At 45.9% G+C, this 23,046-nt stretch overlaps 2 protein-coding genes across 10 annotated transcripts in view; both read right to left on the bottom strand.

Annotated features, from left to right (window-relative positions):
- LOC129854544 (GRAM domain-containing protein 2A-like) overlaps positions 1-4,696 on the bottom strand; it is a 30,842-nt gene extending 26,146 nt beyond the window's left edge. Inside the window, exon 1 of one of the 6 annotated variants that reach the window (XM_055921730.1) lies at positions 4,466-4,696. In XM_055921730.1, the coding sequence (XP_055777705.1) occupies positions 4,466-4,587 (122 nt within the window). In that variant the 5' untranslated portion in view covers positions 4,588-4,696. Of the gene's footprint in view, positions 1-2,960; positions 3,231-4,242; positions 4,434-4,465 lie in introns of those variants that run through there. The other 5 variants (XM_055921729.1, XM_055921734.1, XM_055921733.1 and 2 more) reach the window with 5 other exon arrangements.
- Positions 4,697-5,565: 869 nt separating this feature from the next.
- Positions 5,566-23,046, bottom strand: part of LOC129854543 (zinc finger protein 609-like) — a 90,560-nt gene continuing 73,079 nt past the window's right edge. For 3 of the 4 annotated variants that reach the window (XM_055921724.1, XM_055921728.1, XM_055921727.1), the window contains 6 exons: positions 16,715-16,802; positions 11,202-13,599; positions 10,609-10,984; positions 10,115-10,471; positions 9,915-9,993; positions 5,566-8,728 (listed from right to left, as the gene is read on the bottom strand). In XM_055921724.1, coding sequence (XP_055777699.1) covers positions 9,920-9,993; positions 10,115-10,471; positions 10,609-10,984; positions 11,202-13,599; positions 16,715-16,802 — 3,293 coding nt within the window. In that variant the 3' untranslated portion in view covers positions 5,566-8,728; positions 9,915-9,919. The remainder of the gene's footprint in view (positions 8,729-9,914; positions 9,994-10,114; positions 10,472-10,608; positions 10,985-11,201; positions 13,600-16,714; positions 16,803-23,046) is intronic. The other variant, XM_055921726.1, reaches the window with a different exon arrangement.

Below are 23,046 nucleotides of genomic sequence, written 5' to 3'. Positions count from 1 at the left end.
CATAGCTCCACATTGGGGAATATGAGAGGGGTCATCTTAAACCACTCTTAACCCAAAGACATCTTTAATCCTCCTAAAACCTTCACTGGCCGGGAGGGAGCGACTTCAGGGCTGGGTATCATCATTTCCACAAAATGTCACCAAATTTTACGGCCCGTTGGCGTGGACATTGTTTACCCATAATACCCTATTAAACCCCTCCATTCCCCGAACAGTCAGAAGACCAAGGGACATTTTGTCACGTCTTTGTGTGACTCGTTGTTTTCAATTGGACAAACAGAAAGTCATCAGGACAGCAGAACTGGAGGCCCTGAGTTGTGCACACTTGGTCTTATTTAACAGTGGGGCAGAGTGGTGGGGTGAGCCCTTTCCCTTAAGTTACAGAGTGCAGACTTTTCTGTGGACCAAGTCTCTTTGTGTTCTGTGAATGCAGCACAAACACAACCTGAAAATGTTGTTTCAAGAGATGGTAGCCAACGCATCACAAGCTATGGAACTTCTTGTCAATGTCAACTTTGGTTATAACAGAATGACCAGAAACAACATGAAAATGGCACAAAGATATGCAAACAAAAAATGGTTTGTGTGGTTGAGACACCAAGCAATGATGATCTGAGATGTTAACTAGTTTGGAATACTTACAAGAAAACGATCTGTGGAATACGAATTCAAACAGACCTCTTGGCTCCTTGTACTGAGTACTCTCACTCTGACTTGGCTTATAACAGTGACAAAAGCCACACCATTGTCCATATATGAATGTTAAATGTGAGCCTTCATCCCTCTCCTCCTCCTTGTCCTCCTGCTGATTAGGGTACATCTACAGAGCCATCACAAGACGTCCTCCAATCGAATTAACTCTAATCTAGTTAAGCTAGCTGCAGTTTCTAGGACCTCTACTGTTAAAGGTGCATCACAACATTTCTCCTTCACCTCCCTGTCTCGTGGTCTTCTCTAGAGACGGGAAAGCAAACAAACAGGTCTGAGTCATGGACACAATCTAATCTAACGGAGGCTATAGGCTGTCAAGGTCAATGATGTTCCAGGTAGAAGTTGCAATGAGCCAAAACAATACAACAACCTCTAATACAGTATATCATGATATCTAATTACACAATACAGTATAATGATACATACTGTACAGATCATGTCATCTTTCATTGATGATGAAGCCATTCATATCATCCATCTTCTGTTAATTGTGACCAATATACTCCGTAAGCAGTCAGTGGAAGCCTATACCTCAAAGTCTCACACTCTCTCTCTCTCTCGGTGTCCCCTCACACCCAAAGAGGCTATGATGCGCTGCTCCCTCTTGATCACAGATAGTGTCTGATGGTGTCACTTTACTATAGGGTCAGACGGGGCTGAGAGAGGCAGGCCTCAACAAGGATCATTATCAATCTCAGCTATCTTATTCCAGAACAGCTGACGCTTACAAGAGTCAGCAATGGCAGGACAAATTGAAGTCTAAGCCAAACCATGGGCAATAAATTATCCATAAGAGCATGTATTAAATAGAACACAGAATGTGATCAACCATTTCTCTCCTCTCTCATGGTTCACCACAGCTGTGCAAACCAAAGGGTTTGTTCAAGCTGAACGCCTGCAGTCGGGTGGCCTATTAATTACAGTTGTGCTCAGTGAAGGTAAGGGAGGAAGTGGAGTTGGATTTAATAGGGCCCCGAGTACTTTAGCTACCACCTGCATCTGAAAAAGGCATGCTTTGCAAAATTGGCTGCAGCTGGGTTTTGTCATATTGTGGTCCTGATATGGCCTAATCCCTAATATATCTGTAGCCTCCATTATTATTAGTTATGAAGGCTAGTCCATATTTGTACCTGTAGCCTACATATGGACTAAAATCAGGCAAATTGTGATGCAGGTAGTTGTCTATGAAACCAAAACACAAAGAAGGACTTTGGCCTGTGAGATACTGTCTCCACACTGCTACACTACAAGCGGAGGCTGTAGACTATATTGGCATCCTGGACCGGTTCTCTGGACCTGTTCTCTCCCCACAAGATAAACAAGATGACAATATGAGTGGAGGTTGGTCAATATCCTGTTTGTGAGTTTAACAGTTACTCTACAGAATCCTAGACAGGATGTACTTGTATTGCAAGGCCAGATCCTTTGCAACATGTTTTGTTTGACACATCTGCTTGCATGTATACTGTAGCCTACATGTTTTAATGTTGTGTGTTGATGTGTCTTGAACAATTCGTGTCCACACATAAAGTTCCCTTAGAGGAAATAAAAGTAATTTGAATTCCAAAGGAGCTACATTGAGGTCTCCATTCAAGCAAACGTGAGTGTGTAGAGGGTGACATCACTTGCGCCCCTTCAAATGGCTCTGATTAGGTAGGCTACTGTCTACAGTAAACAAGCGTCACTGACGCTTAGATAGATTTAAAGCCACATATATCTAATTAGTTGTGGAAATCTTAGACTAACCCCTTAGTTTTTGAATAATATGACTCAAATACGCAAATGGCATGACTGTCTACCCTTATTTTAACCAAAAAACGTATTGTAAAAAAGTAGCATACTGTACCTACATTATTTACAATTTTGTTGATCCTTTGTCAACAAATGCGATCTTCAAATAATTTTCAGAAACAAATGTATTGTAGGAATGTCACTCATTGAGCCCTAAATATAGAAAGTATAGAGGCTAAAATGTGATAAATAAAATAAATCTGACCATTTTTATACAGTTATAAGCCTGTAGGCTGTGATAAAGTAAACACAAGGTATACAATAATGAGGTTATTGGCGGGACTGCCCCAATTGATTTAGAAACTAGGCTAATAACCTGCTTAGACAGCCTGGCCTACTTCATACATCTGAGGTACTTACATTAGGGCCTAGATTCATTATAAACTACTTATGCGTTTGACAACTGTCAAAAAAAAATAGACGACAAACTCTAGAGATGAGACAGACTGTAAACTCACGCAATCTTTGCCTTTACGAATAACCTTCCGCAACGTACCGCTGCACAGGTAGGCTAGTCGTCTTATTTTATTCAGCCAAAGTAACTGTCATGTCCTCCGCAAAGTTGAATTGGTACCAGCCACAGCTTCACATGTCGCAAAGTAACTATAGCGAAATGTCCATGGGGAAAAAAAGAAATTGAATTGCGAAAAATGACACAATTTGAAGCAAAGAGACATGCGGCGAGACAAGAAACACTGGCCGCTTGTCAACTTGTTGCGCAGGGAATGAGTGAGATTGGTTGAGAATACGCCACTGCTGTGTCATTCATGGCATGGTAAAGCTTTGATCAACGGTTTTAAAATAACCTAATCGTGCGATTACGCTCGCTTGTACTGATCGTAATGATACAACCGAATGCAATTTAAATCTATCTATTTCTTATATTCCAAGGCAGAACGTAACTGCACCTTTTAACCTTACTGAGTGGTGTAAGCAAACCACATTAGGCCTACCACAGTAGCCTTTTCAAGTAAGATGTTTATAATTGTTATATGAAGTTGATTCAGACTTTATATGGTGATACAACTGATAAATCCATGTCTGAGTTGAATAAATTACACATCAATAAAATGCCATATCATTTTCCTGAGTAGGTCTAAGCCCCCCCCCCCCCCCCCCCCCCAAAAAACAAATCTAGCTGTATTTGGTCTGTTACAGTCCAAAAGTTATTTTAAATAACAGTGCATATTGGTGTTATTTGGCTTGTGCAGGGAGGACACTGTACAAAGATCTGTGGTGCTGAAAATCCTGCTACTAGCATTTCCATCCTATAAGGAACGCCAGACCATCACTACCATCACTTTATTCCACTCTCTATCCTGATAATATCATTTCCTGCACCGGACCAGTTTCATATTGTTACTGTATTCCTTCTATTCAATGTCCTCCTTCCAGTGCTTATAGGCTAACTGACTACCAGAACACATGGGTCTCTGATATCCTTTGACCTTTCTGTTGCCACTCTGAGGATGCACACACTCACCCCCTTGAGCTCTATTAATCATAGAACAACATCAGGGGTGAATAAAGTCAACGTAGAGGACAGACACGGTTTAAACTGAATACACAACACCTGCCTGTGTGCTGTGAGCATACTAATACACGTACAGAAGAGGCTAGCATAGACCTTCTTTACTAGTAGTATAGAAGGTAGATGTTCCATAGCTCTGAGGTTCAAGGGAAAAGTCACATCAAGTAAATAGAAGTTGCATCTTAGTTCAAGGAAGTCATTACACAAACCTCCACACTAGGAGAAATCCCACCGTTGTTCCTTATGTTTGGACTGTACAGGATGGTTTCTTCAACCCAAAATATGGCTACTACTGGACTAGACAGCAAGTTCCAATGGAGAATCTTCATCAAGAGTGCTTTTTAGTCCAGGAATGATCTTAATCTGGGTCTGAGAAACCGACCTAAGTATTTCTTCACCAAAGAAAGTGAACAGGTAACAGGGCTGACTGACCTGGCTGGTATCTTCTGGTTGCAGGGACCATGGGGTCGGTGGTGGTGGTGTCGGTGGTCCCGGCCTGTGGCCTCGTCGCCTGGCAGGGCCTCAGGGCTGGCTGCGTAGATAGTGCATCCCATTAACCCCTGCACTGTCGGCCACCGCACCCTTGTCGTCGCAGAGCAAGAGGAGCCTCCGCTGCGTACTACTGTGCCGTACCGCGTCCCCACGTCGTCCCTGCCAGTAAGTCTCTACCCTGCTCCTCCTACTCCCAGGCGCCTGCTGTAAAAGCCATTGCCTCAGCACATCTCCACCCTCTCTCCTCTAGCTAACCCCGCTCACCCACCTCCCCCCGGACCTTACTCTCCCTCCCCCACTGAGAACAAGGGATAATCAGATTTCACATTCACACGGAACAAAATCATCCTTGCATAATCTCTCCCCCGCTGTTGCAGCAGAATCATCACGTTGTTGCACGCGGAGCACCCTGGACGGGGAGAAGGGACTGTATCATCCTAACTGTAGGCTGGGCTGGTTCAGCACCCATTAAGACAAAACTACACATTTGAAAGGTTTACCAAAAGGTGCATTGAAGTATGGATGAAGTGGTGATCGATGAGGAAAATGTTATGTTCTTTGTACTAAGCCTCAAATTTCACTTTGAGGTAAGTCTTAGTAAATTGCCTGTTTAGGTCAATGGAGGCTTAATGTTACCGGTGCGTATTATGAAATTCTGTGTAGACAATTTGCATAATACCCTACTTCTCATAATTATTTGGGAAGACCACCCTCTAGTGGTTATTTTAGCTCATTGCTTTAATACATCCCTGTAAGGGACCAATCAGCAACATCCCAGGGGCCGGTGCTGGTCCTGGAACCAGAGGTTGAGAAACAGTGCCAAGGCAACACACTACTGTTGAACCACAGTATCACATCTTCATATATTTGATCATATTAACATAAGTTTGTCGATTATTAACATTCAAGTTAATGAAGCATTGACATGCATTTGATAAACAAAATAATTTTGCAACATATGCAACAGCTATTATTTAGATTGTCCACTTCCAACCCCTTACAATGACTGAATAAAGCAAGCCAGTCACACATGACAGATATGATTGTCTCATAAAAAGATTTATTTTTCGCCCAAATGTACAAAGGCAAGTTTACAGTATTGTATAAAAAAAGAACCGTGGTGGTAATGCACACTTTACATAAACTCCTGAAGGGGAGGATGAAGGAGAAGAGGGAGGGAAGGGGTGAGACCACAGGAGACAGGGCTCAACCATAGAAATGAAAACCATTGTAAACATCCTTGCAAGTACCAGTGACTGATACTTTGAGGGTTTTGAGTGACACGAGAGGGCCCGTGAGGAAGGTGAGGGAGACAAGACATGATCTGATAATTTAAGACGTCAGAAAGAGTGTCTTTGTTCCCAAGGGATAAAGGATGTTTTCATAAGCACCAATTGAGACAACTGAAGCAACTGCCATTCTGGAGAACAAAAACACAACTCAAAGAGTCGCCAACAAAGAAAGGATGTCCTCCAAAAATAACACAAAATCAAGAGCTTTTTCCTTTCATTTGCTGGATAGAAAGTACTTGCTTGTGTGGCTTTATAATACCCCCAAGGCAATACGATTCTCATTCAACCAAGTCTAAATCCCTGTCCTTTGGAGCAATGCACAAGTCTCTTCCTCCAATATAGTGGAACGCCATTCTTACTCCACCTACTTGGGACATGTAGAAATGACAATCCACTGATGCGTCATACAACGTCACAGCGGTCTAAATTTCTATTAGATATTAGTTGTACAGGACATCTCAACACTGTCACATTCAGATATACAGGTCGCAACACCATTCCATTTATGAACCATGACACTTGTGGACAAGAAACTAAAATGTTAACTGTCCTAGTCCTTTACAGAAACTAGCAACACAATGAGACTAATATGTTAACTGTCCTAGTCCTTTACAAGGGGTTACACCACCAAGCTAGCAGGTTCAAGTTAGTGAATTCCAGGTGTATATATGTACTTCAATACTGAACAGAAATAAAAAAGAAGCTACCTGACAATCGTGATAATGTTCTGGCCAGCAGTATGTTGACTTCTGGAACATTCCACATTGTTTCTTACAGGGCAGACTGTCAACAAGCCTCGTTTGTATAGCGCAAGTACCCCTCCCTGAAAATAGAAAAAATAAATATACATCTTTCACTTTAAATGACTGGTTTAGCTTCACTCAACGACTCCAGCTCACACACCATATGAAGCCTTTTCTATACATTGTATAGTGACTACTTTGTGTGAATAGGAAAGGAGTCTTTTTGCAGCGCCTACATTAGTGGAGGGGAGGACATTGTGTTTTAAGTGCTGTATCCCACTACGGAGGCATCATTTCATGGCTCCTTGCTTAAATGGGCACAAAGGTTAAATTAAGCTTCTCAACTCAAGAGTTCATCCATGCTTCAATCCAGACAACATCCCTAGATCTTCTTCAAAAAGGGTTATTGAATAAATAAACAGGCCAAGAACAAATCTAAGATCACTGTGACTGTTTTTAAATAACCTTTGATTAACACCCCCTCATCTCCAAAACCCTACTGCCCCACTGGTCTGAGAGACTACACTCCCCTCTCATCTCCAAAACCCTACTGCCCCACTGGTCTGAGAGACTACACTCCCCCCTCATCTCCAAAACCCTACTGCCCCACTGGTCTGAGTGGGAGAGAGGGGGTTGAATGAGGTGAGTGGCAGCGACAGGGGGTTGAATGAGGTGAGTGGCAGCGACAGGGGGTTGAATGAAGTGAGTGGGAGTCAAGACAGGTGATGTCCCTCTACTGAGGGGAGCCCAGCGGTAATGCGATCTTGTAACAGTCTCTGGCAGTTGTCACCTGAAGGGCCACCCAGTGAAAGGAGTGCCAAACATGGGCCAGGCTTGGTTGAATCTACTGGGACTCCCCCATTGGCTCAGTGCTGCACTACTGTAACACAGGGGAAGGGTTGCTAAGCCAAGGATATATAGGAGTGAAGCGGTGTTGCTGACGGGGTGGGGTCGCTCTGAGCTAGCAGCTAGATGTGCGTGGTTGGCTGTGTGTTGTCTAGCCGGGCATCGCTCCTCCCTGCCTTGACTTTACGTTGTGCATCCTTCCGCATCCTCTGCAATCAGTTGTTTGATTCTTCCTCCATGGAAATTGACAGGATAACGAGCTGTTCCATTTGCTGTGCCGATTGAAGGACCAGTAAGGTACTGTATGCTGACAGGTGAAAATGGCCGACCTCTTCAGTAAATGATCCCCAGTGTTCTGAGGTAACAAACAGCTCTACACTTCTGAACAGAAACCATGGTTACAACTGTCCATCAGTCAGTGCAATATTGATCAGTGAGCCACGGTATCTGTGTGATTAGGTTGATTCAGTGTACGGAAAGGGTGAAGTGAGACTGGCGTATCAAAAACCCATTAAAAGGATGGATTGGGAAGTGGGGAGGAATCAAGTTAACTGAAAGAAAAGTCACTCATGCAGTGAAATGAACAATGCAAATGTCAAGAAAACACAAAACATGAACTGTATTGAGGTGAATGTGTTCCCTTCACACAATAATTATGTCTATCCCTGAAAAGTGAACCAAGAGGTGTTTAGCGAGCAAATGGCTGGTTGAGGGACGAGAAAACAAACCCTTCAACACCTATAGAAGTCTGAGGAGGTTGAGCCTCTCTCCTCGAGCGTCCTCTCACCACACACAGTAAACCTACTAATGACAATTGTCAGGATATACTGGCACACTGCGTACAACAGGCCAACAGCAAGTTCAAACATTTCAACATGATTCACTTGTTTAGTTTTGTCAGTCTTTATTTTAGTTTGACCCCTCCCCATCACCCCCCAGCCCCGTTCTGCACGGGACTAAAAAAAGACTATGCAGTCAGAAACCCTTTTCAGCTTTTCAGGCAGTCACAGTTGGTCTATTTTTGCATGTGTTCGTTCATCAACAGTGCAAAGACCAATAGATATCAGCGGAGGTGTGCACATGGGCAGACAGTGATGGCTTTGAACCTTGGGTGAGGTCAGTCCTAGTCCACGGTGGGGCAGGAGGGAAACGAGGGAAAAAGATGCTGCTAGGAGAAGAAAAAGAATCTGCCGGACATTCAGACAGAGAACTAAAAATATAGAAACACCATTCAACTGATGTCTAAAATGGACTCCGAGCCCAGGGCTTCCTCATGTGAGCCAGTCACATGAATCTTTGCAGGGTGGCGAGGTGTCGGCTCCCTGTGGGAATGGCACAAAAGACAGAAAATGGTTGGTTAAATTCACGTTCAAAACCATGTTCAAGACACGTAGATGACCCCAATATAATGACACGTAGATGACCCCAATATAATGACACGTAGATGACCCCAATATAATGACACGTAGATGACCCCAATATAATGACACGTAGATGACCCCAATATAATGACACGTAGATGACCCCAATATAATGACTACAATTGTAAATTACAATATTACCTCAAAATGTAAAAAAAAAAGTAATAATAGTAAAGAAAATCGCTAAAACATTTAAATGCAGCCGTTTTGACCACTGTGACGTCTATGTGAGTGACATTTTACACTTGAATACCAAGCTGAGGAAGCAAATACAACAGAAGACCCTAGATAAGGTATTCCACATCCAGAAACAAGGCAGAGTTCTGCCACTAGAGGGCAAGGCAGCCTGTGATAACTCTGTCTCTATTACAGTATCACCACTGTGATTCACTGGGCTCTGCTGCTGTCCTACCTGCTTAGGACGAACAACTGAACTGAAGGCATAAGAGCTCTTGCTGCTGCATACTGAGGCTGCTAGCTAGCACCGTCGGGCCTTTGTTGAAGTATTTTCCCAGAGAGCTGTGTATCAGACTGTTATACAGTACAGTAGTACTAAGTCAGTGCGATTGTAAAGGAAAGCATAATTTCTCTTATGTAATGAGGCATAGAAGCTACAGGTTGTCAAAGTACTTCATGTCTACATCTTTTGCCACCACACTCTTTGTCCATACGGCCACATCTGACCCCAGTGTCCGTCTGAGTGTCTACTTGTCTGGCTAATGAGACCGTGATACTCCCATTGGTGTGACCTACTTGTTGTGTGTATGTAGTGACGTGTATGTGTAACGGATAGATGCACACACACACACTATATGCTCATGTTTTAAAAGTATGTAAATTGTAAACGTATTTTGTCTGTAATGTCTTTGTCGTTATATTTGTCAGACTCCAGTAGGACTAGCTGTCTCCATTGGCGTCGGCTAAGACACACCATGACACAGTTTGCTTAGTGTGTACACAGTCCCAAGTATTTGGTGTGATACCGTCCATTTGGTTATTGAACTGCGCTCTGTCTGCTAATGTATTTTTCTCTTTAAGATCCATCTTATTCTGTCTGTGTGTCCGTCTGTCTGACTACGGGCCTTACCGTTTTCATCTCCGCGCCGGGGGGTAGAGGGAGGGAGCTGCGGCTTGCTGACTGGCAACAATAGCTGATGACGAGAGACCTGTGCGAGGCGGAAAATGCATGTACATCAGTTGGGGTGGGTACATCAGTTGTGTATCAGTCAGAGTTTCCGAGAGCCTCGTCAGTCATAACAGTGAGAGTGGTGATTGGCTGCGACTGACCTGTAGTGTAGGACAGATCATACTGGCCCGAGAGCAGCGGGTATCCCAGGTGGTGATGGGAGGGCATGATGCGCTGGGAGGGCGAGGAGCGTGGCCGCTCCATGTCCCTCTCCCCGCCGCTCCTCTCTCCCCTGTCCCTCTCATGGGACGGCTTGTCGCCCACCGTGGGGGACTTGCTCTTGTACTGGCTGGCGTGCTGCTGAAGGATGTCCAGGGCCTTGGAGTCCACCGAAGCTGCCTTGCCGCTCACCGTGGGGCTGGCGCGCGACTTGTCACCTCCCCTCGCCTCCTCCTCACCGCCGGCCATCTTGCCGCCGTAAGGGGAGAACGGGTAGCCCGCGGGCAGGTAGGGGGAACCTAACATGGGGGACAGGTCATTGTGTTAATTCCATTTATGGCTTAATATCAAAAAATGTGTAGAGAGAATTTTTGGGCAAATGCACTTTCACCCAAGTGGTTCCTTTCTATACCAATAGTTGATCTGGTGTGGTTACCTGGGTAATTCTGCATCATGACCGTGGGCATGCCTCTGTACCCGGGGTGGCTGGGGTCATAGCCCTGCCCATAAGGGTAACCATGCATATAGGGCATGTAGCCCTGATGCTGCGCCAGGGCTGAGGAGAACTGCATGTGGGCATTGGCGCGAGGGTCTTTGCCCATGGCCCGTTGGTCCTCAGCAGAAGACGTTCTGGGGTCTGGGCCCTCTTTCGGACCAGCGCCATCCTCCTCTTTGGGACCGCCACTCTCCTTGGGCCTGTTGGGCCTGTCGTCCTTCCCTTTGCGGTCGCGGTCTCTCTCTCGCTCTCGGTCTCGCTCGTCTTTCCACCGCGGTGGTGGTGGTTGTTGCTGCTCGTCCTCCATCTGGGTCTGCTTGGGGTAGACAGATGGTGTGAATGAGTTAACTCAGGGATACCTCTCTAAAACAACTACACAACTTTCTTTTAGGGCTACAAGTGATCTAAACATGATCTAAAATGAGCATCAATCATCACATTGCAATCATTATAATAAAACATGTACAAATAAGAATATAAGAACACACCTAAGTATGAAAAATAATAGGGTAATTATATATATATATTTTTACCTGTCTGTACCACATGGCTTGCTCTATCCCCGCTCTGGAGTCCAGGCTTGGCTTGGAGTCCTCCTTCCCATGGTGCCCCCCTTCACTCAGCTTAATCTTCAGTCCTTCGGCCTGCTGGGACTTAGATACCTCTCCTTTCAGGCCTGTGGCGGAGGCCTTGGAGGTCTCCGATGGAGAGTCTCTGGTCTTACCCTGGTTCTGTTGGGTCTTGTTGGCCAGGCTGTCTGTCTTGCCAGGGGCCTTGGAGAGAGTGGGCGGCCCCAAGGCCTTCTGCTTCCACTCCTCCTTCATGGAGGCCTCGCGTTCCTTCATGGCCGCCGCGTCAGAGCTCTTCTTCTCTGCCACTGCCGCCCGGTGCTGCTCAGAGATCACCTGGCGCTGGCGCTCCTCGTACTGGTGCCGGTAGGCCGGGTTGGTGTTGAGCAGGTGGTTGTGGTAGGCCTGGTCCGGGTGGTAGGCGTACGGGGGAACGTAGGAGTACTGGTTGTAATAGAGAGGCTGCATGTACATGTTGGAGCGCTGTTGGATGACTGAGTGCTGCTGCTGCTGCTGCTGTTGATGATGATGTTGTTGTTGTTGTTGACTGGAGGCGTTCATCTCGGGTTTGCGATCTTCGTGAGGCTCCACTTTGACCTTGTCTTCCACATTCTCCTGTTCGTCCTCACGCTTCACTTTCACCGCCGGACTTTCGGTGTGCGGCATGCCCGGGTTGGTGGCACCGGGGCTGGGGCAGGTGTAGTTGGGCGAGTAGTAGGCCTCATAGCCGGCATAGTACGGAGACTCCTTGTTGGGCGTCTGGCTGGGGAACAAGGCTTTCTTGGCTCCTTCTCTGATGCCTTGGTCCTCCACCTTGACCTTAACCCCTTCCACAAGTCTGCCCTCGCCGTCCTCCCCTGCGTCCGAGATGTCCGAGTACGCCGGGCTGTTGGTCTTGACCGAGGAGTTGTCGGCTCCGCCACCATTCTGGGTGACCACGTGGAGAGGCGTGAGGGGCTGAGGCATTCCCGTGCCCTCTATCCGGCTGGCCACCCCTATGGACAGACTGGGGGCGTTGTCGGTGAAGCTGTAGATCTTATCCGCCTCTGCCTTGATGCTGGCAAGACGGCTCTGGTGAGGGTCAGAGGAGCCGTTAAGGAGCCCTTCACCTTTTCCTGGCTCTGAGGACTCAGCGTAGGGGCTCTTGCCCTCTTCTGGTTTCCCCCCTTTACCCGGAGGCTTGGGGCTGTCTGCCTCCTTCCTGCTGTCTCTCTTCTTCTTCTCCTTCTTCTTCTTCTCTTTTGAGGCACCGGAAGCAGGGTTCAGCGCGGGAGGGTCTCCCGTCGCGGCGGGAGGTTTGGTGGGCTGGACGCACTTCATCTGGGGGCTTTTGGGGATGCCCTGTATCATAGGGGGGATCCCTAGGGAGGCATTGGGGTTCCCCCCTGCAGGGAAAGAGGCGGCCTGTAGGGAGTAGAGCTGCTGGGAAGCTACGCTCCCTGGTGGTACAGGCCGGGACGATGACTTCATGTTCTTCTGAGAAAGTTTGTCGGTCTTGGACTTTTTGTGGGACTTGGACTTTTCCATGCCGTCGTTGCTGGCCTCGTCGGTGAGACAGGGCCCGTCGTCACAGCCTTCTATCGGCATGCCGCTTGCTTCAGGGTCAGCGTCACCACCTTTCTTTTTACTCTGTTTGGAACCAAACTTGCCAGGGGAAGGAGACGGACTCTGGCAGTCAAAGCCCCTTCCTTTTGGGGTGACGGACCGTGCGGGAGACAGGCAGCCTTTGTGAGAACTGGAGGCCCCGTTGCAGTTCCCCGGCTCAGGATGAAGCGTGGAGTCCTCCCCGTACTCACTGTCTCCATCCAGGTCCAGCTTGATGTCGTCGTCGTCGTTGTGTGCGCGTGCCTGGTGGTACTTGAGGCCGTTGATGTGCTTGTACTTCTTGTTGCACCCGGGGTGTGGGCAGTCGATGAGGACCGGCGAGGGGCAGTTGCGGTCGAGCGTCGGAGGCTGGGGCTCAGTTTTAATTGAGGGGATGGGGGGAAGGACAGGGGGAGGCGCCCCTCCTCCGCCGCTGTTGGAGTTGGTGCGCATGCGCTTGTTGCCTTTGGTGTCCTCAGAGCTGGAGTTGGGCTCCATGTCTGAGGCAGGTTTGGACTTGCGCTTGCTGGCCGATGAGGGGCTGGCCTTGACGTCCTCTGTGTTGCTGTTGGGTGGCGTGCGGCGCTCCGACGACGTCTGGCTGCCCCGCCGGCCCTTACTGTTGTTGTTGGCGGCGCGTGTCTTGCTGGTGCCGCTGCCCTTGTTGTCCGACGAGTTGCTGTTCTCGTTGACGGGTGTGTTGCTGTTGGGCCTCATCCTCTTGCCCCGGCCCCGGCCATTCCTCATCTCCAAGTCACTGGTGGGAGACTCACAGAACCTGAGGAGACAAGAGGACGTAGACGTTAGCAAATTACATTACGCATGCCAAAAACAACCGTCATTTAAAAGGGTTGACTGACAAATGTAGGCAGAATTTCTGCATAACACAATATGCGCATTTTCCACCAGAGATGGGTCCATCAAATTAACTTGTTGTGGATAAAAGGCTGTGTGTGTGATGACATAGTGCACATAAACATATATTTTGTCACAAAACCTATTGGTTTTAGAGCAAGGGGGCCCACTCTGATCTTGGCACGTACACTTTACCCAACAGCTGGCAGATACAGTGTGGGTAGGCTACCTGCATTATGAGATTATTATGGAGAAGAACAATATTATTTGTATTTGTCAAATGGTAGCAAAGCATCGATCATTATGTCACCAGAATAAGACCCTTGATATTTATTGGAAAGGAGCATCAAGCTCATCACCGTGCACTTTCACCACCCTGTGAAGTTCATCATAACTTAATTCATCTGTAGCCTAATAAACTGCATGCTTTCCTGAGTCATAGTGGGAGGACCACACAACATAAGTTTATTTCAATATAATGGTTATTACATAAATATTTGCGCATAAAGGCGCTTCGATCACCATTTCTCACATAATCAATTTCCCCGACACAAAGATCCCACCATGTCGAACAAACAAATAGTCCGTCACCGTTTTTAAAATTGTATCGGCATATCCTGTTTCCATCAGCCCAGCTGTGACTGTTTTCATGCGGCAGGTAATTCATTCATATGAAATGGTTGGAAGGAAACCTGGTTAATGATTTGCTCAAATTCTAAATAAGACAGCATTAAATTGGATCTGTATCATCAAGCCTTACACAAAAAAATATGGGGTGGAATTCCTTTCTGTCTTTCGTTTTGACCAAATAAAGAGTGAACATTAGTTGCAGAAGGAAGAGGGTGAACATCTACACTATATATACACAAAAGGCATGTGGACACCCCTTCAAATGAGTGGATTTGGCTATTTCCGCCAAACCCGTTGCTGACAGGTGTATAACATCGAGCACACAGCCATGCAATCTCCATAGACAAACATTGGCAGTAGAATGGCCTTACTTTAGAGCTCAGTGACTTTCAATGTGGCACCGTCATGGGATGCCACGTTTTCACCAAGTCAGTACGTCAAATTTCTGCCCTGCTAAAGCTACCCCAGTCAACTGTAAGTGCTGTTATTGTGAAGTGGAAACGTTTAGAAGCAACAACGGCTCAGCCGCGAACTGGTAGGCCACAAGTTCACAGAACGGGACTGCCGAGTGCTGAAGTGCATAAAAATCATCCGTCCTCTGTTGCAACACTGCCTCTGGAAGCAACGTCAGCACAAGAACTGTTGGTCGGGAGCTTCATGAAACGGGTTTCCATGGCCGAGCAGCTGCACACAAGCCTAAGATCACCATGCGCAATGGCAACCGTCGGTTGGAGTGGAGTAAAGCTCGCCGCCATTGGACTCCGGAGCAATGGAAATGCGCTCTCTGGATGAATAATGCATCACCATCTGTCAGTCCGACGGACAAATCTGGGTTTGGCGGATGCCAGGAGAACGCTACCTGTGCCCCAATGCATAGTGCCAACTGTAAAGCAACAGCATACAATGGCAGCTTGGGGAAGGCCCTTTTCTGTTTCAGCATGACAATGCTCCCGTCCACAAAGCGAGGTCCATACAGAAATGGTTTGTCGATTGGTGTGGAAGAACTTGGAAGCAATGTTGGAAGCAACTTGGAAGCAAGCAAGTCCCCGCAGCAATGTTCCAACATCTAGTGGAAAGCTTTTATAGCAGCAACGGGGGGGACTAACTCTTAATGCCCATGATTTTGGAATGATTTGTTCGACGAGCAGGTGTCCACATACTTTTGGTTATGCAGCGTACCTACCTGGTAAATCATAAGTAGCATAATTCACATCCCTAAAATAGAGTTGGGCCCCCATGTCTCTATGATAATAATGTAATTATCCCAGCAGTGAAGGTTAACAGTCCGTGACAAAGACACCGGGGCCTGGGATGACTCATAACTTCCCCCTCCAATCACTCCAAACTATTTCACCAGCAGCAGGGGATGAGAGTAAATCCGTAGGCCCTCGGAGATTGAGGAATCCAGACTCATTAGTCATTACTCATCGTGGAGCTGGAGAGCCTGCGGATTTGGTTTCCTGAAAGTTTGTTGAGCTGTTACTTTGCTGAGAGCCTTCAAATCAAACTGTGTCACAGTAAGCCCAGCTACAATGCAATTCTGAAAGCCAGTATGTCACAGGATAAAAGCGATAGACTTTCCAAACACACAGTCATTCTCCCACGTCTCCTTGTACAGAGTGAGCCGTTTTGAGAGTGACTCAAGTTGGCCGTGGACGTGCAGCCCTTGAGTGGTATGGTCTATCAAAAAATGTAAGCTAAACTCTCTGCGGTAGTTAAATGAGATGGGGACTCCAGGAATTAAGATATCTCGTGTAGGGAAAAAAATGAGATGAGAAAATGAGAAAATGAGCCAGTGCTGAGACAATGCTGCTGATAGGCGGTGTGGTCCCACCACGACAGTGGAGAATGTGATACAGTGTTGGGAAAAGCTATTAGCGCAATAATTGGATCCGGCGATCTGGCTTGTTGGAGGATTCTATTTCTATCACTTCCTCTCGGGACGTCAGCAGTTCGCAGAATGTATCTCCGAGCCCAAGTTAAAGACTACAGTGGATAGGCAAGCACTGCTGGCCCCCTAGAGACAGAGGTGAGGACTAATATCCAACAGCTAGCGTGATATAGATGGCAGATTGGTAGATTCATATCGGAGTTCCCTCTTTATGCAAGGAAAGGTGAGAAACCAAGTGCTGGAAGGGTAAATGATTTGAAAAGAAATGGAGTATCTGATGTTTGATGGCCCCTGGTAATGCTCTTATTCGACATCAAACACTAATAACTACATGACTTATGATACTGTGTAAAGATTACGGCCAGCGACCATTTTTCAAATACAATTCAGTATACGGAAGCCATATGCCTAACATCCATTTCAAAATGTTCAGTTGAATACAATGAATGAAAGACAAAGTACCAAAATGTGACCAGACTGGAATAACAGTGTAGATAATGTATGGATACGGGCTTACCTGGGAGGCGCCCAATCGTGTCGAGTACAGTCCAACAGGGTACCGACGTAGCTCTTGTTCCTCCAGGTCACATTCACCACCAGCATGCCTGTGGGAAAAGAACACAAGTGTTAATTCGTCATTCATAAGAGTAACGAGACTACTATACATCATCTGGATTAACGATCTCACATTCACACCATAGTGCCAAGACAGAATTTAACAGTTTCTCCATCATTAAGAATGACCTCACGTTGTATTCTTCAACTAACCGGGGCCAACGCAACAGCTCCCATTTAAATAGATCAGACAGGGGTTCCTGGGCATACTCTCAAAGCAGGATCCCTACTATAATGTTGTCAGTTCTCCATTACTGCTGTCTATTATAATGTTGTCAGTTCTCCATTACTGCTGTCTATTATAATGTTGTCAGTTGTCCATTACTGCTGTCTATTATATTGTTGTCAGTTCTCCATTACTGCTGTCTATTATAATGTTGTCAGTTCTCCATTACTGCTGTCTATTATAATGTTGTCAGTTCTCCATTACTGCTGTCTATTATAATGTTGTCAGTTGTCCATTACTGCTGTCTATTATAATGTTGTCAGTTCTCCATTACTGCTGTCTATTATAATGTTGTCAGTTCTCCATTACTGCTGTCTATTATAATGTTGTCAGTTCTCCATTACTGCTGTCTATTATAATGTTGTCAGTTCTCCATTACTGCTGTCTATTATATTGTTGTCAGTTCTCCATTACTGCTGTCTATTATATTGTTGTCAGTTCTCCATTACTGCTGTCTATTATAATGTTGTCAGTTCTCCATTACTGCTGTCTATTATAATGTTGTCAGTTCTCCATTACTGCTGTCTATTATAATGTTGTCAGTTCTCCATTACTGCTGTCTATTATAATGTTGTCAGTTCTCCATTACTGCTGTCTATTATAATGTTGTCAGTTCTCCATTACTGCTGTCTATTATAATGTTGTCAGTTCTCCATTACTGCTGTCTATTATAATGTTGTCAGTTCTCCATTACTGCTGTCTATTATAATGTTGTCAGTTCTCCATTACTGCTGTCTATTATAATGTTGTCAGTTCTCCATTACTGCTGTCTATTATAATGTTGTCAGTTCTCCATTACTGCTGTCTATTATAAATGTTGTCAGTTCTCCATTACTGCTGTCTATTATAATGTTGTCAGTTCTCCATTACTGCTGTCTATTATAATGTTGTCAGTTCTCCATTACTGCTGTCTATTATAATGTTGTCAGTTCTCCATTACTGCTGTCTATTATGTTGTCAGTTCTACATTACCACTGCAAGATCCTTCAGTAGCACCGATAGTTTTCTTATTTGTATGTAAAATGATTTGCCGTCCTCCATCTTGACTTTGCTACCAAGCATCAGACTTCCCAGAGAGAAAAAGATTGTGCTATTACAGGGAAAAACATATGAGGCCTTTGCTTTAGTGATGGCTCTGTAGTTCCTATTCAGCCTGAGGGTGTAACGATCCAGCAGAGCTTAATGATTCTGCTAGGAGCCCATAGCAGAGTGCTAAAGCAAAGATATTGTTAAATTAATGTCTGATGTTCTGGGCATCAGCAGCCAGCGCTGCAGGAGAGAAGCAAGAACCCGGTACAGAAATATCCTCAACTTTTCTGGTATGCCGCTGACTAGAGGGCTACTGTGTTGTCATTTCGCTGGCGTTAAGTTGGCAGCACTCAGAACCACTAGTTTCTCTAGGCATGCATGGCCAGGCTAGGAGATACATGACCTGGCACGTTAAATCCAACTTTAGCTTGAGGTGAGATCATCCAATGGGATGACTTGGGGTGAGATCATACAATAGCCTATATCACACACACACAATAGTGGATATCACAGATCAGTTTGGAGAATACAATATTCACCAACGCCGATAGGTTAGGAAGTGTGCTACACCTCTCTCCATAACTTTGTTACTTATCAATGACCACGCATAAAATAAAAACATAAGTGTTTAAGGCTGATCATAATATGACACAAACTGATCTAAAGCTGATGAGAATTTATGACAGGTGATCATTTGCAAGGCAAGTCATTTTTTTCATTGACAAATTCAATAATAAAAACACCTACAAAAAAAGCATAGGGTTGCAGAAGAGAGCAAGTAGTCTCCCGGTTTAAAAACAGCCTAGATTTATTACCCCATAGCCCACCGCCCAGTGACCTCAGCATGCCATCTCAGCACTGCAGTAGAAACTGGAGTCTGCAGTGAAGTAACTTGTCTAATAGCACAAGAATGCTGGCTGGCAGCTTCCATTCCTGCACGTATTTTATTAGCTCAGGAAACCTCTCCTCCCCCCGTCCCCCCCCTCTCCCTTTCCTGTGTCAAACCCTCTCCCCTCCATCTTCCCTAGTGCAGGTCTCGTCTGTCTTTCTGCTGCAGGACTGCCTCTGGCACTGAAAGTGGTTGCCAGTTGGTGAGCGTAGAAGTCATTTCTACATACGTTTACAGGAACCTGGTGACACTTGGCCACTGGCCCCGTCCTACTCCAGTCCAGATGGTAAACACTAGTGCTCACCCCCAGCTCTTGCTCTTTCAACCGGCACCAACTGGAAAGCATTGTGATGGGCCGGCCAAGGCCATTGAGTTTGGCCTTGCGTGACGTTAGAGGGCTTATCCAGCACCTTTAACACCCTGCCCACCCCTGTCTCGACAGACAAGCTAATGCAAAATGATACTGGCAGCCAATACTGGCGGAATAGGAAAAAGCAACTGAACAGCTATGTTGTCTTTGGCATTTTGTCAGCATTTAACTCACTCAGTGACTGTGCTGTGCTCCAATATTGGCAGAATTTGTAGGCGCATGTTAATACGTATTAAAAGCAACAAAAAATGTTGATGGAAATACTATCTGCTAAACTGTACAGCTAATCAGGTTAGGAGAGGGGTTTATTGTAGCCGTGTCGGCGTACATATGGAAACATAACTTAATCACCAATGCACTCCGTGCCAAAATCCCAACGCCATTATCAGCAAACAAAGTCATCCTAGGACATAACAAATGAAGCAGATCATTTCAACAGTTCAGAAGGCAGTTAAAACTGACAGGCTGAAATCCTCAAGGTGTTTGTAGCTTGATTAATCGGGAAGACGTGCGTTTGTGATCTCTCTGTGTAGTCTCTGGACTTGTTGGCAGTAAAGGGACCAGACGGGGTCAGTTAAAAAAACAAGGCCAACCCTTTGAAATGAGAGTTCAGTGGGGGAAGCAGGCAGAGACACCAGTGGCCCACCCTCCCCCTCCCCTCTCACTTCACCCCCTACCCTCTCCCTCCTCCCCCCACTTCACCCCCTACCCTCTCCCTCCCCCCTCACTCCCCCCCCCCCCCCCCCCCCCCCTTTCCATAAACCTCATTAGGGTCGCCTGAGCCAAGTGATTGAAACCAACATTAATGAGAACGATTGGCCTGTATTTCACCTCTAATTTCCACTGAGCAACAAATAGTGCCCCTGTCCCTAAACGCTCCACCACTGGACTCCTTGGTTCTTGTATACTACTAATGAATAAGACCCTAATGGCAGAGACTATCAGTCAGGAGGTTGCTCCTGGATGCATGGGTCAGCGGCTCCCAGGTCCCCACTGACACGTTTCATTAGGTTACTGGGAGCTCCATAATCAGCTCCCCTGCAGCTGGTCAAGCCTGCCGGCCACAGGGACACGGCCGACCCCTGAACCTCTCCTACTCAACACACATTTAGCCGCTTCTCAGCATTCTCCGTCTCCGACTGCGATTATGAAGGTTTAAAGCTAATCCAAGTCCTTCAGGTAACCTCAGATTTCTCCTTCTCCACATGAATCCAAATGGCTTTGGCCTTTACTCTGACCATTCCAATCAAAGGGGCAATCTGATATTTTCAACCTCTCCCTGACCGAATCTAATAACCACACGTTTCAAGCAGACCGTCACAGTCCCTGTGCCCAAGAAAGCGAAGGTAACATGCCTAAATGACTAAGCACTCACGTCGGGGGCCATGAAGTGCTTTGAAAGGCTGGTCATGGCTCACAGTACCATCATCCCGGAAACCCTAGACCCGCTCCAATTCGCATACCGTCCCAACAGCTCCACAGATGATGCAATCTCAAATGCACTCCACACTGCCCTTTCCCACCTGGACAAAATGAACACCTATGTGAGAATGCTGTTCATAGACTAGAGTGCAGCATTCAACACCATAGTGCCCTCTAATCTCATCACAAAGCTAAGGACCCTGGGACTAAACACCTCCCTCTGCAACTGGATCCTATACTTCCTGACAGGCCGCCCCCAGTTTTGTAAGGGTAGGCAACACCACATCTGCCACGCTGATCCTCAACATGGGGTGCATGCTTAGTCCCCTCCTGTACTCCCTGCTCACCCACGACTGTGTGGCCAAACACGACTCCAACACCATCATTAAGTTTGCTGACGACAACGGTGGTAGGCCTGATCACCGACAACGATGAGACAGCCTGTAGGCAGGAGGTCAGGGACCTGGCAGTGTGTTTCCAGGACAACAACCTCTCATCTCAATGTAAGCAAGACAAAGGAGCTGATTGTGGACTATAGGAAAAGGAGGCCCGAACAGGCCCCCATTGACATTGTGGTAGTGGAGTGGGTCGAGGGTTTCAAGTTCCTTAGTTTGTTGATGATGTGGACACCATCGTAGCCCAAACACACCAAGACAGTTGGCACGACAAAGCCTTTTCCCCCCTCAGGAGACTGAAAAGATTTGGCATGAGTCCCCAGATCCTCAAGAATTTCAACAGCTGAACCATGGAGAGCATTCTGACAGAGGGTAGCCACCCAGATTATTTACACCCCCCCCCCCCCCACCTCCTTTGTTTTTACAATGCTCCTTCTCGCTGTGTATTATCTATGCATAGTCACTTTGACTAACCTGTACCTCCACAAATTGACTTGGTACCGGTACCCCCTGTATACAGCATCGTTATTGTTATTTTATTGTGTTACTTTTCATTTTATTTTTTGTAAATCTTACTTAACTCTATTTCTTGAACTGCAGGTTAAGAGCTTGTAAGAAAGCATTTCACGTGAGCTCCACACCGGTTGTTTTCGGCGCATTGGATTTCATTTGATATGCCGTTGAAACCACAACTAACTGGTCACCCCGCCACTTGTTTTGCCCCTTTCAGGTAAGGAGCTAATATGACTTTGTTACAATCTCTTTAACTGATACAAATGCAGCGAAGCCAAATGATCGATCATGGCATCATGTCACTGAAATAAGAGAAGGTTGAACACATGGCAATGTACATCATTCACCAAACGGTTTTATTTAAAGTTTAGCTTAAGAGAAAAGGTTCTGTAAATTGCTTTAATAATCCTGCTAAAAGCCCTGAGAAAAAGCTCAATGGTTCATATGTGTCGTACAATCAGCTGAGGTAATTATCCCTGTGCACACACACAGCGAGCGACTGATGTAAATATGCCTGCTAATAAGGTTTGTAAACCTCTACGTGTCCCTGTGGGGGTTAAAGCACTTTGCTCACACCAGCCATGTTGCCATGACAGCCTGGTTCATCAAGGGACCGTGGAGAGAAGAGGGAACTCTGAGAAAAATGGTGTGGATACACATCAGTTAACTACAGGGGAATGATACAGGCATTGTGCTAATACTGGAGCTGGCATTAATGGTGTGCAACAAAAATCTATCTAGAAAGATAAAAATCAAGTGTCATTTGAAACGGTGAAATACTTTTGATGTGCGCAAGATATATCAAACATAGTAGCATTCAAATTAAAATATGAGTCTCAATTTAAACACATCAGTGGCTTTAGTTCTTGTGCTGTCAATGTCCGAAAGCATAATAGTAACATTGATTTCCCATCAGCCACCATACATTAAAATCAGAGTGGAAGTTGAAATCCAAGGCTTGTTTCATCATGCATTGTCTCACATCGGGTGATGAAGGGTTAATAGATACATACGTTTCTATTGGGCGCTGTGTGTGTAGCACATCCTCAAACTATGACCTCAGTTCAACATTTGATTCACTTGCCGTAATAACATTTCACCAGAAAAGCTAAGTCTGAAAAGGTCCTATTTTTCCTTGGTTTGGGTGATATCCGGCTTATTTGTATGCATTTCACATGGTTATAATGTTGTTAGCAGAACAACGTTTTTCACCTGAAAATGAGCTCCTGTTGGGTCGTATTGTGTGTAAGTCACTCTGTACGAATGTGCACTCAACATTCTGAAAGCAACATACAGGAGAGGAGAGGATAAGTTGATAACATTGCCTGTTTGACATTTCTATTGAATGTACATGAAATTACTTCTGGAGCGGCACTGAACAAAGAAAATA

The sequence above is a fragment of the Salvelinus fontinalis genome, chromosome 4 (genome assembly GCF_029448725.1).
Source record: "Salvelinus fontinalis isolate EN_2023a chromosome 4, ASM2944872v1, whole genome shotgun sequence".
NCBI lineage: Eukaryota > Metazoa > Chordata > Actinopteri > Salmoniformes > Salmonidae > Salvelinus > Salvelinus fontinalis.
This window is presented reverse-complemented; position numbering and strand designations above follow the sequence as displayed.